The sequence below is a fragment of the Anticarsia gemmatalis genome, chromosome 22 (assembly GCF_050436995.1).
Source record: "Anticarsia gemmatalis isolate Benzon Research Colony breed Stoneville strain chromosome 22, ilAntGemm2 primary, whole genome shotgun sequence".
Taxonomy (NCBI): domain Eukaryota; kingdom Metazoa; phylum Arthropoda; class Insecta; order Lepidoptera; family Erebidae; genus Anticarsia; species Anticarsia gemmatalis.
The window spans coordinates 227,469-244,835 of NC_134766.1; the positions used below are offsets into that span (position 1 = coordinate 227,469).

The window sequence follows — 17,367 nt, forward strand, 5'->3', positions numbered from 1 at the left end:
AAAACAGTCTCAAATTGGTGAAAACGTGACCGATATTATAATCAGTATTAAAAATATCCTCTCTATCTGTGATAGCGGTACATTCACTATCTCCGACAGTCTTACTAAATAAACTGCGCAAAAACACATAGCACTAAGCCGACATACACAAATTAACGTGCCTTCCGAAACTCGATATGTACCTATAATATGGTCACCCATCCACGGAACAACCTCGACAAGCGTAGCTTAACCTCAGAGATGGATCCGAGCAGCAGTTCACTGTTGTTATCTAAGCCATGAACACCTGTGCTTACAACAAGTATAATAAAAGAAAACATCTACCAATAACAATATCTTAAATTTTATTCAAATCTGTCGAGTAGTTTTTGTTTTATCCTGAAAATGCTAACTACATTAACAATATAAGCATGTTTGCGTTATTGAAGTCGGGGTTTAATAACTTCGTTTACCGCGGCTAATCCTATTAGTATAGCTTTCCCTCACATATTGCACGACTATCTTTTATCTTGTGTGTCAGTATGTGTACCCACTGAACCAATTCATTGATACATACACATGCAAATAGATAACTGGATTATATTGTGTAAAGAGGCCTTTCAGTTTTATTTTGTGAAAGAAGATAAGGCAATAAATAGTTTTATCATAATGGTGATATTACTGTTTCAGTAGGCAACTGAAATGACGAAGGATAAGGCCGTAACGTAGTTCAAAGTATGGATCAAACCGTATTATTTAGAGAAGTCAACTAAGTGTAAAGTTACTCTTAGATTCTTTTGAGGTGTATAGACATTTTAGAGCCAATTTTTTTAGACAAGAACCTGCTTTTGTTCTACCCTATTTTTACCGGGACTAAAAAATTCATACATGGCTGCCTCGTAGCTACATTATCATTGCTTACAGCAGAAATCATCAGTTAAACAAAGATTGCTCAGTAGTGAAAAACTGGAAACAATATCTCAATAACCCAAAAATAAACCATAACCCAGACCAAGACAGTCTTTTATTAAACACTATCCAGCAAACATTTTATAGTATGTTTCAGGTGTGACAACCTACGCAAATGTTCGCTCTACTCTCTAGTACTGTTGTGTGTCGTGACCGAGTCCTTCCCGGACAGTCGGCCGGCGTCCTTGAGCGTTTACGACTATGTCTAGCCGCTGTTATGTATACTATCACAACACTATCTCCCTACTTTCAAGTAAAAATTAGATTTTCTGATGATATGGATGAAATGATGATCTCTGATAAAATACTGATCAGTCACAGCACTTGTCTCATTGCAAACCATACACGACTGAAATATGTACTAAAACCTTTGAAGCAATATTTACATCAGACCAACCATGGAGACCTACATTATATTTCTACCAAGAAAATAGTGGCAAATCTAAACAGTCCATCCCAGACCACGCAAGAATTAATTGTAGTGAACCAATTATCTATAAAAATTACAAATATCGAGGTCTCAGCCGGTGTGTCATGAGCAATAAGCAATACAATACAAATAATGCAATAAATCAGCATTAGCCAAATTATATCACATTACAGTACATTGAGAACATCCACTCTGATTAGATAACGAGTAACGAGCTCACTTTTTTGTTACATGTGAAAGAACTACGTCACGGATTGTATACCATGTTCTAGAAGAACATCAATGGTATATTTTTACTGCTCGGACAAGAAAATATTCCGACTTTCAGCGCCTTAGTTATACATGCAAAAGGGAATACTGCCGGAAAAGATGCTTGTATATATCTCTTTTCAATAATACTCAAAAAAATAGTATAATTATAAATTATTTTTTTCCTGAAGTGTATTCAACCACACTAACTAATCTAGATTTGAAAACAGTTAGTCAAGAGTAGTATTAAAATATTGAAGGCTGCGGGATTCGAAAGCTTAGTGTCTACAACACAGTATCTAGCTCTTATTGGTAACAGAATAGTTGGTTGTTGTTTAAAAAGGAACTGTCTTAATACTGTCACAGATACAGTCAAGACTTATAATTTACTAATTAAAAGGAGTGGCCAGGAGTTTCTTGGCAGTTCATTCATTGGACCTACCTTCCGAACTGATCGTCAATTCACTCTCTGTATCATTGACAATTACAGAATCGTCATTTGGTTCGAAGATTTAAGATCACTTTCCCCATAAAGCACTATCTTCCTTAATTGAATGAAGTCCTACAGTTTATCGCGTCTTGAACACACGCCACTCGTAACAGTCGTAACATCAAGTAGATCCACTCACGCACCATATTAACGTATTAACGTACAATTTATATGATGTGTAATTATGTAACAAGTGTGAGACACTTAGATATAAGTGTGTATCATTTGTGATAACAATATTGTTACACTATTGTTGTTAATAGGCTATACGATTACTATCATACTAGCTTCTGTCTGCAATTTTATACAATTGGTAAGAATTCTTTGGGACAAAAGTATCCTATGTTTTAATCCAGGTTATAAAGTACCTGCGTGATTAATTTCACCAAAACATTCAGATTTTGGTTGAAAGAGAAGATCATAATTAGCATTTATAATATTAATTAGGACTACTTTTACATATTTTGGTAAATAAAATAAATTCTCGATATTTATCTACCAAAAGGTAAAATATTTTAAAGCGCAAGGAAGGAAAGAGAGTTTGCGCCAATTAGATTTACCTCGTTAAGTGGGGCCTTTAAATGTAATGTTCCAGGTGAACTTTATCCTTACGTAGCCTAGTACTTGCTCATTTGGCTGTGAATTGAACATCTCTGGTCAAAGGTTTTTTTTTTTGAGATATTGATACAGAACGAACCCCGGCAGCAAGAATGGTGATCTTTCGGAGGAGGTATTTGACCAGCAGAAAGATGACGCAGGTGGCATTTACGTTCTAAATCAAGATAATATCTACGAACTACAAAGTCAGGTTCAGTCCTGTTCTCCAAAGGAGGGAGTAATTATCCAATCCAAGGGGGGGATAAAATGATGTTCTGGAAGATTTGGCATTGGTTGTCGGTACTCACCTATAACGACGAGATCAATATCACTGGTGGGCAGGTAGAGGCCGGTGCGGAAGGAGCCGAACACCTCGACGCGCGCCTGCGGCCACAGCGCCAGGATCGCGCCGCGGATGCGGTTCACCACCGTCGAGCGCACCAGGTGCTCCGTCTCCGTCGGCGACATGTACTGGTAGAAGTGCTCTATCTCCTCGTGAAGCCTACGAAACAAACAACACATTATTATTAAACAAGTCTATTTTAATGTTTCTCTAACTAAAACGCTTTGAAGTTTTGATAGATACCGTTTGGAAAACTGTAAAAAAATCTAAGTTATTCCAGGATTATAAGGTTAGCTGCTGATGGAAAATGGAACTTAATAAAAAGTAGTTGTGTCAGGTGTCTTTTGTATAATTCACTCTTTTGGACCAACATAATTCTCTAAAAAATGATTTAAAAATGAGTCAACATCCAGTCGATTATCGTCCCGAGCGAATCGTCCCGAGCGGATATGTCTCTAAAGGATGCTTAGTTCTTCGAGGTATGCAACTGCAGTTCGTCTTCGTCATTCATAAACTGCAGCCAGTAACAGCGGTGAAAGTATAAAATGATTGATGCAATCATAAAATGTCACAACATTGTTTACGTCGCGCCATTAGGATCCTCTTATAAATCTAGGTCAGTTCTAAAATAAAAACACAGCTTAACAACAATACATCGAGTGAATTTACGAAAATAGCGCCCAGACGATATGAAAACATAAACAGAAAACCTAATCAAACAAGCTTGAATCACCCGCCTTTTTATGAGCTTAGAGTTTTAGCAGCAAATATTTATTAGACTCACAGAAACGCTTTATTTATCCCATATTTCTTTTCTCGGAACCTTCTAATATCCCGCTAGCTACGTTTATTAAAATTTTAAGGTTTAGGTTAGGTGAATTCTAAAAAGCCTAGGTTATGTTTTAATATATTATTATGAATCAGGAAAGTCGTTAGTGCTAAAATGATCATAATATTTCAAAGTAGAGTACTTTCCACATTATTGAGCAGTTCACGTATCGTAAATTTGCCAAGTTTGTCGGTCAACGGGGCCGGTATTATGAGTAAATTGCTTCAATCCACGTCTCATAGCTCATTAGCATTCCACTCGCCAGTGTCATGCGCTCAACATAACATCAATAAAATGTGTATAGGGCTGCCGGCTTTACGGCTAACGTTTTAAGATTATTATGCCTTGGATAACAGTCTTGTGCGATGGCCAGATATTATTTAAGAAGGAAGAGGACTGAAACCTGGAGAATGCTGTCCGCACAGCAAATAGTACTCCCGTTGGAACATAATAATATTGTCCTTAGCCCCAATATTGAAGGAAGAAGAAGGGACTGTCAAGGCATTGTATTGACTTCTAGATCTGATTATTTAACGTGTCTGTTGTTCAAAACAACATATTATTATACTCCCCAGAATGCTGCCAACTAAACCTTTTATTGTTGCCTATGCGTGATCTACATTCAATCATTCATATAGGTATATAGCACCCCATCTATAGCCAAATGAGTGGCTCACCTTCGATTCCTGCCTGTGGCCTTAGCGCAGACCTTTCACCCAAATACTGCACTACTGGTTATAGCCACATTCTTTTATAGATCGGGTTTGCCCATTCATTATGTCACCACGCCTTCATTTCGTGCTGATAATATAATCTGCATAAATTAATCTTGAATTGTTCGGTAAATGTAGATCGAGTAAGATATTGACTCGCAATTTAAAAATCAAATACAAATAACATAATCAACTCTGGGCTAAAAGAACATCTAGTTGTATTACATTTTTGATAACACATTGCTCTGGTGACAACTGCACTTTCATACAAGCTCTTAACAGAAAAAACTTGTAAGATACAATGACATCATATTACAGAATCATAGAAAGCTTAAGGACAGCTATGAAACTAAAATATATCTAAAACTGAAATAATACTAAGGCAAAATATTGGTTACTTAGTTAGAGCCAATATTGGGGCACATAAATCTTGTGTGAGATGTACAATTTCCCCGGAGCCCGTTAAATTATGTAGGACGTGATCTGAATCGAGACGAGACTAATGATACACCTTCACGACACCGAGCCTGTATAATGTCTTCTATATCTTATCGATTTTTCATAACTACCTGAAACTAGAATACATTACTGTCTTCAGAGCTACATATCTTGTTTGAAGAAAATGTTAAAAAAATGCTGAAATTTTCCTTCTAACGTTTGACCCATGCCATTTGCCCATGATATTAAATAGATTTGCTGATAAACTCCAAATCAAAGCATTCTCCATTTGAGGCATCAAAAGAATGGTGGTTTCTGTACCTCAATTAAGATGTTCACCAAGGGGAAGCAGGCAGAATTCATTACAAATACAGCAACTCGACATTTCAGTATAAAATGCAAGAATCTCAGCAATACCCGCGTTCCGTCCGTGAAGAATCTACGGAGCTATTTCGAGATGCCAATTACCGACATTGTAGTGCATATTTTAATGAAGCCATTATAAAACAAAGCGCCCACAGCCGGCACAGTTTCACTTGTTAAATTAATTGGAACAATGCACATTATTGTGAGATTTACTAACATTCCTTGTGTACTCAATGGATACCTGTGTAAAGTTTCTTGTACACCATGCGGCTTCTGATATATGCATTTACTAGGGTATACTTTACTTGCTGAACACTTTTTCAGATGGGTCTCGTAGACACTAGACTGGGATTTTGTGTGCATGCAATTGTTACTTAGTAACAGTCACTTGCGAAACTACTATCACTTTAAAGCTGAAAAGTGGTAGATGAAGTTTCGAGACACCTTGCTTCGACTTTGCCGACTTCGAGGGCAGGTTACAAAGTGTCAGTCCAATGTTTTTAGAGAAGCCCTATAATAACAGTAATAGGCAAATGTGTCTCACTGGTGAATTTAGAGTTTTCTTCTTATCGTATGGTTAATAGTCAGTCGTATGGTCGTATTTGGACTAATTTAGACATACTTGGTTGAATCTCTGTCTTATCGTTGGGCTAGACGACGATTGCAAAAGTATAATTCCCGACACTTTTAAAAATTAATGTGCTAGTAAAACTCGATAAATATTCCTGTAATTCCTTCTCTCTTACATAACAGGCTAAAATGTTTTACTTCAGGTTTATGCCAGGTACAATTACGAACTGTCTTTTTTCCCGCGCGACCCTAATTACATAGGTGAGCCGGTGGTTTTCCGAAAAGGTCTTATCGGCTAAAACAATGTGCGGCGAGGTACTGGGTAATCTAATATTTTGTGAGATAACACGATCATACACTAATATGGTCTCTAGGGGAAATACCTAGGGTAATTAAATATATGTCGTTAATTCACCTACAGATACTTTTAAGAGACCACTTACATACATTAGTTCATATTCAGTACAAAAAATATGTATCTAGTGGTGTATCGTATGGTGGTAAGAGATAGACAAATATTCAAATCTAGTGTAGTCTCACCATGACAAATATCGAAATAGAAATGAAAATATTTTAATATGTCACCATTATACGACAGTTGATAATATATCGTTGATATAAAAATCATTACAAGTTTTCAAGAGCTACACATTTTATTTAGCGACGTGTCAGTGAAAATCGCTAGCGAAGTTATCCAATAGTTAACTTAGTTGTTAACAATTAGCTAAGTTTTCTGTACACTTGCGACAGTAGTGGGGCCGACGCGACTATACGTTGCAACGTTAGCAACGTACGAAATAGTGTGAACATTAGCGTCTTTAGCGATCGATGGAAAGGTTGAAGAAACTGCCGACTTACAATAAAATATTTCTGGTGCATCTTCATCAGGAATGCCAATTAATACATCGATAATTCGATTGTTCCAATTTGAACGATGCCAATAATACGATAACGATGAAAAGCTAAAAATAATACCACAGTATAAAAAGCTTTAATAACGATTGTGCTTTGATATCCCACAAAATACTCCCTTAGAAATAATTCCTTGTTCTTGTGGTTTCAAAACTTTACCAAGACGAGAGTGACGTAATCTTATAATCGTAAACTTAAGTGCTACGAAGCACTTAAGCTGATTGATACTTGGAAATAACGATTTAGGAACAAATTTCGTATTATCCAGACAAAATCATAATTTAAATTGCAATCTTGTAACGGTCACTGGTGCAAGTGACCTCAAAAATGATCCATTTTAAGACAAGTCATTGAAATTGCACCCCTCTAAAGGTGTGCGCTTCAATTTGCAACGGAAACATGGTCGAAACAGGTCTGGTATTCAACCATATGTCACAATTTGACCTCGTTGCACGACCAACTGACATTTTACATTTTTTTTTTGCCCAAAAACGGTTATCGAATATTCACTTTTTATTTATGTTACACGTGTTCAGGTGCTAATTAATTGGTACAGTTGTTGAGGTTTTTTTTTAACCAGGTGAACCTAAAAGTTATCTATCTCCGTTAAAATGGATTATCTACCTTTCTTAGGAATACCAGACTTATAAGCTGAATATATCACTGTATGTTTTCACCAATTTGTAAGTGCAGGTATAGCTAGGTATCACCAAGAATTTAATAATTATAATTATCTCCAACGCCTAGCCACTAAATAAGTTTGCCAGAATACATAATTTCCTGTTCTTAAAAACCACCTGTGTCAGATCAGCTGCTATTAAATACACAGCAGATGAAGAGGTAATATTTGTTGCAACTACAAGCAACCGGCAAAAAATATTGAATTTAAGTATCTTTTTATTGCTTCTTTTTCAACTTCCACGAACAACTTTCTTTTAAACTCAATTGTACTGTTATTTATCAGTCAGTATTGTCAGGATGACAGTCATGATGCAGAATTTCCTGACCCGCACTGGCCTGACTGCTAGACTCGAAGTAACCCGTATTTCAAACCAAATAGATACCCGTTCTTGGAAGTCAAACAGCAGAAATTTATTATGGTATTATTGCTCAAGCAGTTTGGCAAACTTAGTAAGCAAAATAAACACTAATTACCAGTATAAGTACTATACCTAGTAATGCACTAGTCCTGCAAATACGCGGAAGCAGTTCTATCAAAGCTCTCAGTTACAGCCAGCTATTAGTTTTAACGAGCATTCTCCTCACAGCATCTGTATTGCAAACACCCGCAACGATGGAGAAACAGTTTTAGCACCGTTTTACTCACTTTTGGCAGTAAAACATGTTTATGTGTGTACAGACAACGTCCGATTGTTAGATAAATCGTACATACCGATCAATATTTGACTATCTCGGAGGCATTACAATTCCATCACGAGATAAGAGACAAGATGTCAATATTTTATTTGTTTTTTGTGTAATATTTCGCAGAACTGCAAAGCTTGGTATGGCTGCACCCAATTCGTCATTATCAATTAAAACTTTAAGAGACACCATTGTTGATAGTGACCAGTAATTTCTTTTCTAATTATTTACAGGTCTGTGTCTGTTATCATATTGAATTCAAGCAACCTATCTCATAACTAAATATCATTTGAATCCTCCCCCGTGCTACATGGGACTGGCAATATACCAGACGAAATGATGGTGTATTTCTATATGTAATAGGTCTACGTTGTATATAATACAGACATAATTGTGTTGATACTATGTATTGTATTGTATCGGATCTAAGACTGAGACGGCCTTGACGTGGTATAAATGGTATGAAAGGCGAATGAACCGCGAATGTGATTGATACAGTGAGCCAGTCACGACTGTAATCATTCAGATACTATTGCTGTTATGAAACCGTTTACTGTTATTTTTTCTATTACTTTTTTAACGTTATTTATTGTTTCACGCATTCCAGACTGTCTGGTTTATTCGAATTCAAGGAGATTTATGAAGTAGGTACAGCAAAAGCACGTGCCCCTAGCACGTGCTTTTGCTAGACTCATCAAACTTCATCACTACGTATAAACACAACGAAATAACATTTTGATTCACTAACATACCATACCCTTTTGAATAGATAATATAATTTGGAGTAGCATCACGAATTTATTTTCTCTTGGATAGACCGATTCTTGAGAAATAGAAGCCAGTCTGCTGTGCTGGAGGTGCAATTTTGTCCTGACAGACATGTAGTACAGTAGTCAAAGGCCATGAATAAAAGCTCGAGTGGCTTTGACTACAACTAACTATTGCAAAAGTAATATACAAGATAGATAGATACTCTACCTACTGTTCTAAATAAGTTTCTAGTTCTGCGTATACGTTGCCCCCTAATGTCTTCCGCATACGTTTAACCAATAAAAGAAAACACGTAATACTACGTTATAAATATTATGTACACGAGTCGTCACAGTTCCTGCGAGCTTTTCCTCGAGCACTTTCAGTTCTCCAAATTGTACATTTTATGACGCTACACAAACGGCAATTTCTATAGCTAATAAACGTGTTTTTCAGTACTTTTTCCTTATAGAATAAATAAACAAAATATATAAAAGAAAGTTACTGAGGTGGAAAAACTGTTTTGGGCTGAATGTTGTAGACGCAGCATTGATTTTGGTCACATTTTTTTTTTTTTGCATGAGTCGCGAATTTATTTATTCAGTTCGGAGTCACTTTTATCTGTATCCGCAAATGTTAAGGCATAAAATCGTTTTCAAAAAGATATTGATGTACAGCATCCATGGTATCATTTCGAGTAACAGTTAACTAAAATAACAGGTAGATATCTAATTCTTGTTCACGGATCAGACGTGGAGGAGGCAAAACAAGCATGTACATAGCATAGTGAGTGTCATATGGAAACAACACGTGACTGTACAGAGTACGTACATTTCGTACTATTAATATTGGTTTGGGGAAGTATCCAGGTATGGGCACACACCTCCACCGCGGGCACCGAGAACAGCTCACGCGTATATTTCTGTCTTGTAAACAATAGTTACGTCATGCCACGAGCATTTATTTCGCACTGACGCGCGAGACTGCTGATGATAAACTATGGTGTTTGGGTACATGACGCAACTATGTTTGGTTACTGAATCTATCACGAAACTACGTAAGGCCATGTAAATTTAGGCGTGATACGCTACCTTCCCACCTTAATGTTTTATTTCAATTCATATGAAGCTCATTACCTAAATTAGATTTGATGCTTTTTCTACTTCATTTTGTACAGAATAGCCTGTACAGATCCCACTGTCAAACAAGACCGATGGGGCTTCCAAATAAGGTCTAGTTTGTAATACTGCTCTAATATTGTTGCATGAAATAAAGTTGAACGAGAACAAAATGTATTATAGTCATACTCGAAAGAGGAAATACATGTGCCCGGTCACAAACAAGTCTCATCTAACTGCGGTTTACCTCGCAATTAGGTCGTTAGATGTCCAAACTTGGTTGAAACATAATTGTGGCAGAGGGTTGCACGTGAGCTCGCCGCTCGCTGCTCGGTCAACACAGACAGAGCCGCGTGGCGCGCTAGAGAGGGCACTGACTGCCATTGACAAGGACGCTCGCCACCGCTCGCCACCACCCGCCACCACCCGGCATTACTCGCCGCTCCCCACTTGCACAGAGCCTTGTTTAGATACCGCAATACAAATAGAACTGTAGCCGCAATCACACCGCTACCTTACTTAGGCACGTATACTTTTGGGTAAACGAAACATCCGCAAATACAAGCTGCAAAACTAGAAAGGATATATAAAGGAAAGAATAATTCAGAGAAAGGCCTTCACCTGTAGGACAATACACCTTAAGTTCAAACCAACCCAGTTATTCGAAGTTTTCTTAAACTCCAAAGAAAATAAGATCTACAGTTAAAGACAGGAATGTCAGTCGTATTCTCTACTATAAAATGTTATAGCAGAAAAAAGTCCGATACACTCGAACTGAATACAGAAATAGTTTTTGTCTCACTTTCTAGTTCATGGTCAGCGCTCAAGGACTAGCATCGGATATGATCTAAATTGATGCAAAGATAACGTCTGGAATCTGGAATATTTAATCTATATAAATAAAAATTAATCACCGAAATGTGTGTAAGCAATTAACAAAATTAATTGATTTTTCATTTACTTTTTTAATATGTTTGTTACTGCCGGGACAAAATTTGTAAGGGATAGATGGGATCAAAAATCCCACGGAAAAAATATTGAACAAAACCTGGACGACGTCAGTCCAGTGAGTTAGTTCCAAGTATAAATCAAGTAATACAGCGTCACGGTATGATGGGCACCCTAACTACGTAGCTGACACCCTGAGTTACGCTCGTGTGGTTTATTTATAAAGCACCTATATTCTCATATACAAGTTACATCCTATTCAACATTTCTTTACGATGTATGTGCAAAGGTAGAGAAAATAAGACGTACTGGCAAGGAAATGAAGGTTACTTATTTTAGTCGAGAAATAAATACAAACATAGCTTTGCGATGAAGTGATTAAAATGCTACTACTACTACGCGAAGTCGTTGATTCATTACCCACGCAAAAAAAGGAAAAAAATAGTTCGGTAATCATTGCTTTGGGTCTGATTGTGTCAGATGTTGGTAGTCCCTGCGAAGCAATACTGTTCTAAGGGCAGAAGTTATTTCTAGCGTCATAAAATAATACAATTCTTTGTTTCCTAGGAGGCTGTGTTACAGCATGGTGTGTAGGTCAGTCATTGATCAGAGTATTTCAGTCCATTGAGTCATTCGCGTCGGTCCGTTTGTGTCGTTTGTGGTCGGTGCAGCAAGGTTACGCAATTGTTCGATATTTATAGTCCTGCTACTATTGTTCCACAGACTGTGTTCTGACTGACTTCTCGAATGTATCTCCTTTTATGACTTAGACTGAGCCGCAGACCTAGGTCAAGCGTGACTCCATTAGTTTAATACTGCTGGAGACTGATCATAAAGGAGGCATGTAACTTATTTTACTTTAAAAATTCTATAACATGAAATGTATAAAGTTTGGAAGAACTATGAAGGAAATGAAGAGTCCACTAAAAAGCCTTTAATTTTAAATGACAATAACTCGGGACTAATAAACCACAATCCGCTAAATGTCAAGGCTAACTATGTTAATTAACATTACAAATACAAATATCACTTAAATATTTTGACTAAAATATGCGTCTACATCATTTTAAAGGGCAACCAAGATTCAAGATTGTTCTTTGACACTGGTCAAGTTTAATGTCCAATCTGCAATGGACAGCATAAATGAATGAATGAATGGAATGGAGAATTTGCAGCGCGTACAGTAAGCCCTTAGGCCCACACTTGAGGCCTTATGGCAGTATGCAAGCTGAATTGTCCAGTTAAGTAAATTTACAGCAATGTAAAGCTACCACTAAGCATTAAGTTGGTGACCGTCTTTTTGATCGTTTATGGACAATATGGCAAATTGAGCCCAATATACATATTTGTTGCAATACCAATGTACAGAACAGCAATGTATCCAAGCATGTATATTATAGTTATATGCATACTATTTTACAGTTCGTCGTAAAGCAATTCGTCCATAGCAACCGATACATAAGTAATACATGTATATGTGAATATAAATCGCGCATATTGTTATAGTAACAGTTCATTATCGAGTTCACCGCTTCACTACGCACTTACAATTGTTCCTACCTTCAACAATTACATCAAACTAAATCTCTAGTGACGTGAAACTTGTGCGTCATTTTATTCAGGACCAATTTTTCCATAGTTAGATAACTTTATAAACATTTACAATTCAAAAGATTTTGTGTACAATCAGTCGAAAGATTGTTAAAATTGGATGGCGGGAAAATTGTGCTGTAGTAGAAAAGACAGGAAAATAAAATGAAAGCAGTGTCAGACTATACGCCACAGAGCAGATTCCCAACCCAGCAGTTAAGTGACTACGGAATCTGGCGGAATAGATGCAAATAGCAATATTATATCCAATGGACTAACTAAAGAATCTGCAGTGCAGTGAAGGTGCTTGCAACGAAATACATTTGTCATATCTTTCATATCAAAAAGTAGTCAAAACGACCTTGATTAAAACAAGTAGGCACGTTTGGAACCCGCAAGGATATTTCTACGGAAGCTAATTATATGCAGAGGCTAGTTAATTATCTAGGCAGTATATAAACAGTTAATGCTATACGTGTTCCGAGCGGAAGTGACCGGCTGGCAACCTTTAGAAAGTGTAGCGAGCGAGTTAGCGACACAGATCAATTCTAGATAAATATGCTGCATGGACGTATTGGACGTGTACCGGCCTGGCGCCGAGGGGTGACCAGGCTTGCACAAACTGAGACACAATATCATTAACTTCTCAAGTATCTAATTTTGAGGATGCGAAAAGATGATCGTCCTTTCAGGTAGAAATGCAATAAACAATGTAATCGCAATACCCCAAGATACCACCGGCATGCGAACGACTTGAAGGGTACTCAAAGGGTTCACGGCACATTTCTAGCAAGGGTCCAGCAATAAACGTTCCAATGAATACCGACATAACTTTGGAAACACTCACTCAAACTGTCTGCAAAGGCGACATCACAGCAATTTAACTTTCAAACTAATTATTGATTGTAAAACCGACCATTATACGAAATAAGTACCAAGTACTGTTAATCTTTATGTCAATGGTTACGTCTCCATGGTACTGCCGGTCCTCGTAAAGTCCAAGTTTTAACGACCTACATTTTAGGGTGACTTTATTGCAACGATAGTCATTAAATTTGACCTCTTTTCGCATGACCTGATGACCCTTACTCATGACCTATATCTGACGATCCTTTTTGTTTGACCTCCTTTTGAAGTATTTAGTGAAGATTTGGGAAGGTGAAAAGGTCACCTTGGAGATTAAAGCGCAATTTTTCAGATGATATCTTTTGGATAACCTTTGATTAATTTTACAACTGTTTGTGATAACCTAGGTTCAGGGTATCTGGAATATAACGTTTAATTACAATAAATAATCAAAACCTCTAGGTATCGTACTATGCGTTTAATTTTCACCTTACTATCAGACCCGTATTTTGTACGCGACAAAATTCATTGTTATAACACCTTCAATTTACTATTATTGCGAATTCTGTGACATTTTAACTTCCCGGGAATTCCCCGAGAAGTTATGATTTCTGTTTAATTACAACGATCGTGACGTGCCAGATAAACACGCTAAGCATGAACATAGAACATCTGAATAGTCATTCTATCTACTACGCGCTACGATTTTTCCATGACTTTCAGCAGTTGCCAAGCAAGTCTTCACCCGTTTTGTGGACGTGTGAATGCATTACCGGCACTAAATTGCGCTTGTGCTTCATCATCTGTTTCAAAAATTTACCGTTTGCCCGCAGACCTCTAACAAATAAAAAGATTCCCCTTGTGTACTGTATTTTATCCGTTTTCTAGTCGTGTTACGAGTCACCCTACTATGTTACTAGTGAGATCGGCTGTGTCTATTCTAAAAGCGCGTGGTGCTGGCGGCGGGCCAGGCGGCGTCAGCAGTCGTCACGTATCGAGAAATTCGTCAGACACCGCTGCCGATTGTTTAGACTCGCCGAGATACGACACGAACACTGACAGGACTGCTTCAATAACTAACTAAACTAAGAATTTTATTTTGTATACGCTTTCTTATTATTGGGCAAAGATAGCTACAAAGCGACTACTGCTATCATATTCTGCGACGTTTGGGTAGAAAAATTCAAAACAAGAATTTTATAGTGAAATATGCCAAAAAGGTAACAGAAAACGTAGATTCTACAGCTACACTAGGTATTACCTATTACAAATACGAATTCTGAACTTCTATCTGTGTATCGCTAGACAAAATTATAATGACTATCAACACTTATATCATGCTATGTATGAGCAAGTGGGGAAACCCTACTGAAAGTCGTCATCCATGTTTATTGGAACGCAATTAGGGACGTAGTTTATCGGCTTGATCGCAATAGTAAACTCCACATATCTACTGTTTCCTGTTTTTGGTAATTCCCTGATTGGAAACGAAACTTAAGTCACAGATGCCTTCGAAAATACACATACAAAATGCAACCAAACCTGAAGGTATCTAGGTATAAATCACGCAAGTATTGCCATTCATGTCACTACTGGTTTTCTTAGTGTTGAAGTCGTGCAAACCACATGCAAGGAAGGAGCTTTTAACCTGCCCTCCGAAGCAATAAGACGCTTATCTAAAAGATTGTCACTGTCAAAGAATAGCTTACTCCACTAATCGTTTACTGACCGATAGAGCAAGTGGTTATGAGCGCACGATTTTCTAAATCATATTCGGAAACCTTTGGACCCGAGTACCGAACCTAGTATAATCTAGTTAGTCATCGTACGAGTGCATAACAAGTGCAATAACAGCACCAAACCACGTCACAACACCGGTGCCAACCAGCTGATGTTATCAGTGAGAAAACAGGCCAGTGATAACACTTATCAGTCACAAATTTGTGCATAACAACACATATTATGCCTACCTTAGTATGACGCGGTCACTATCTTAGTTGTACAGTTAGCTACAATAGTTGCTTAACAAATCTTTATTTTCTGAAGCGGTTCCCAACCTTATAAGAACTGCCGTCGAAAAGTCCCCGTTACATAATAAGTACACACTCTAATATTCTATTTCTAAGTTATTTATCATTGGTTTTTGAACTGGCCACTTGTTCCCCAGAAAAAGCTCCAGTACTCAATTGGGACCTGGGAATGTACAGAACTTTATCATTAAAAATACAGTTCAGATTGATTTGAACTGTTTATACTAGCCAGGTTAACTTGCTTTCATACAGAAAGTTTAAAAATTTTTAAGGTGAAAAGATTAGGAAATTTGTTAATTATCTTTTGTGGCTGACTGTACAATATACACCTAGTTTGAACAGGGAAGTTGGAAAATTAAATTAATAGTGTATTTATGAATTTGGAACAATTTGTACAGGTGTTACATATAATATAAGTAGAAGTTACATCTGCTTACAATACCTATACATCTAGGTATATTTTATAAATGCTAAAATAACTGTGTATTATGTTTTCACAGCTAAGCTGTTAAGCCAATAAATAGTACATTAGAAAGGTCAGAGGGTACATAAGTTTCTTACAAACATAATCTAAACAAAGTCAGAAGCAATAACTAGCTTAGACGAATTTAATGGTTGAACTACTGATGATAAAACATGGTGAAGTGTAATCCACTAAATGTTTGTAGTGTATACCTACATGTGTTAAAACAAACATCATAAATAAATAGAGTATTGGGTTAATCCCTGTATCATATAAGACAATCAAAATTATCATAAATTTGTCTTTTATGTCACTGTGTGCAGCAGTGGGTCAGTAATTCAGGCTACTATGATTCTATCACTGCATTTTAGATTAATTAATTCTGTTATCATTATTAGAAGTTTCATCATAGTTGTAATAAATCTCAAAAACTATATTGTTCATCAATCTTGCACAACACCTGAATACAATATTTTAACCTGTTCCTTCCTCCCCTCTCCCATACCCACCATAGGAAAATAAGAAAGAGTTATCTCATTAACCCCAATCTAGGAAATAAATAATGGATTTTTATGGCATGTTAATTATGCTTGCTACATGAATGCAATTGTACGTCATTTGATTGTAAATGGTTCCAGCTGTGCTGCTATGGAGCTTGACCTTGAATTTGTAACAGCAACTACCATTGTATTAGGGCTACTAGGTCTAATTATCCAAACTTATCACTACCAATGTTTTTAGTTTAGTTTAAAAATAAGTTATGACAAACAAAGTTTCAAACAATCATTAGGTAAGTATCTATTTTATAAAAACTAAATAAAATAAAATCTCAAAACTGCCTAATTGCACTTGGCTAACTTGATGGACTCTACTGGAGAACTGGTAGAGAAAATGTAAAACATGATTTAATTTGTGTCATATTTACATTGCACAAATCTGAATGGCCCGTGTTATCTGTTCTCAACACAAAATATAACATATCAGTTGTTTATCTTTCAGCACAAGACACAAATGTAACTGTTTATGCAAAGTAATAAAAAAAATATCACTTATAATAAAAATTCCATCAAAATCTGTCAAACTGTGCCAGCTCAGATTCTAGGCTAATTTATTTATAATAGCTCTGGTACTTGTCACTGCTATCAAGTAAATACTACAAATTATTCTGTATACAACCTCACATCATAGATATACATAGATCGGTACCTAAACACATTGTGAGTAGGTAAAGGAACTAAAAGAATATTGTATCAAATATAAAAAAAAATAAACAATGAACAGGATTAAAATGTACCTAAGTGACCATGTAATTTAAAATAAATAACTTCATAGTCCCCCAAACAGTGACCAAGTCCCCTGATCGACATTCATG

The 17,367-nt window shown here is 36.7% G+C and overlaps 1 protein-coding gene across 2 annotated transcripts in view; it reads right to left on the bottom strand.

The window, feature by feature from the left end:
* LOC142982610 (terminal nucleotidyltransferase 4B-like) overlaps positions 1-17,367 on the bottom strand; it is a 43,794-nt gene that overhangs the window by 23,563 nt on the left and 2,864 nt on the right. For both annotated transcript variants that reach the window (XM_076129195.1, XM_076129194.1), the window contains exon 2: positions 3,023-3,216. In XM_076129195.1, the coding sequence (XP_075985310.1) occupies positions 3,023-3,216 (194 nt within the window). The remainder of the gene's footprint in view (positions 1-3,022; positions 3,217-17,367) is intronic.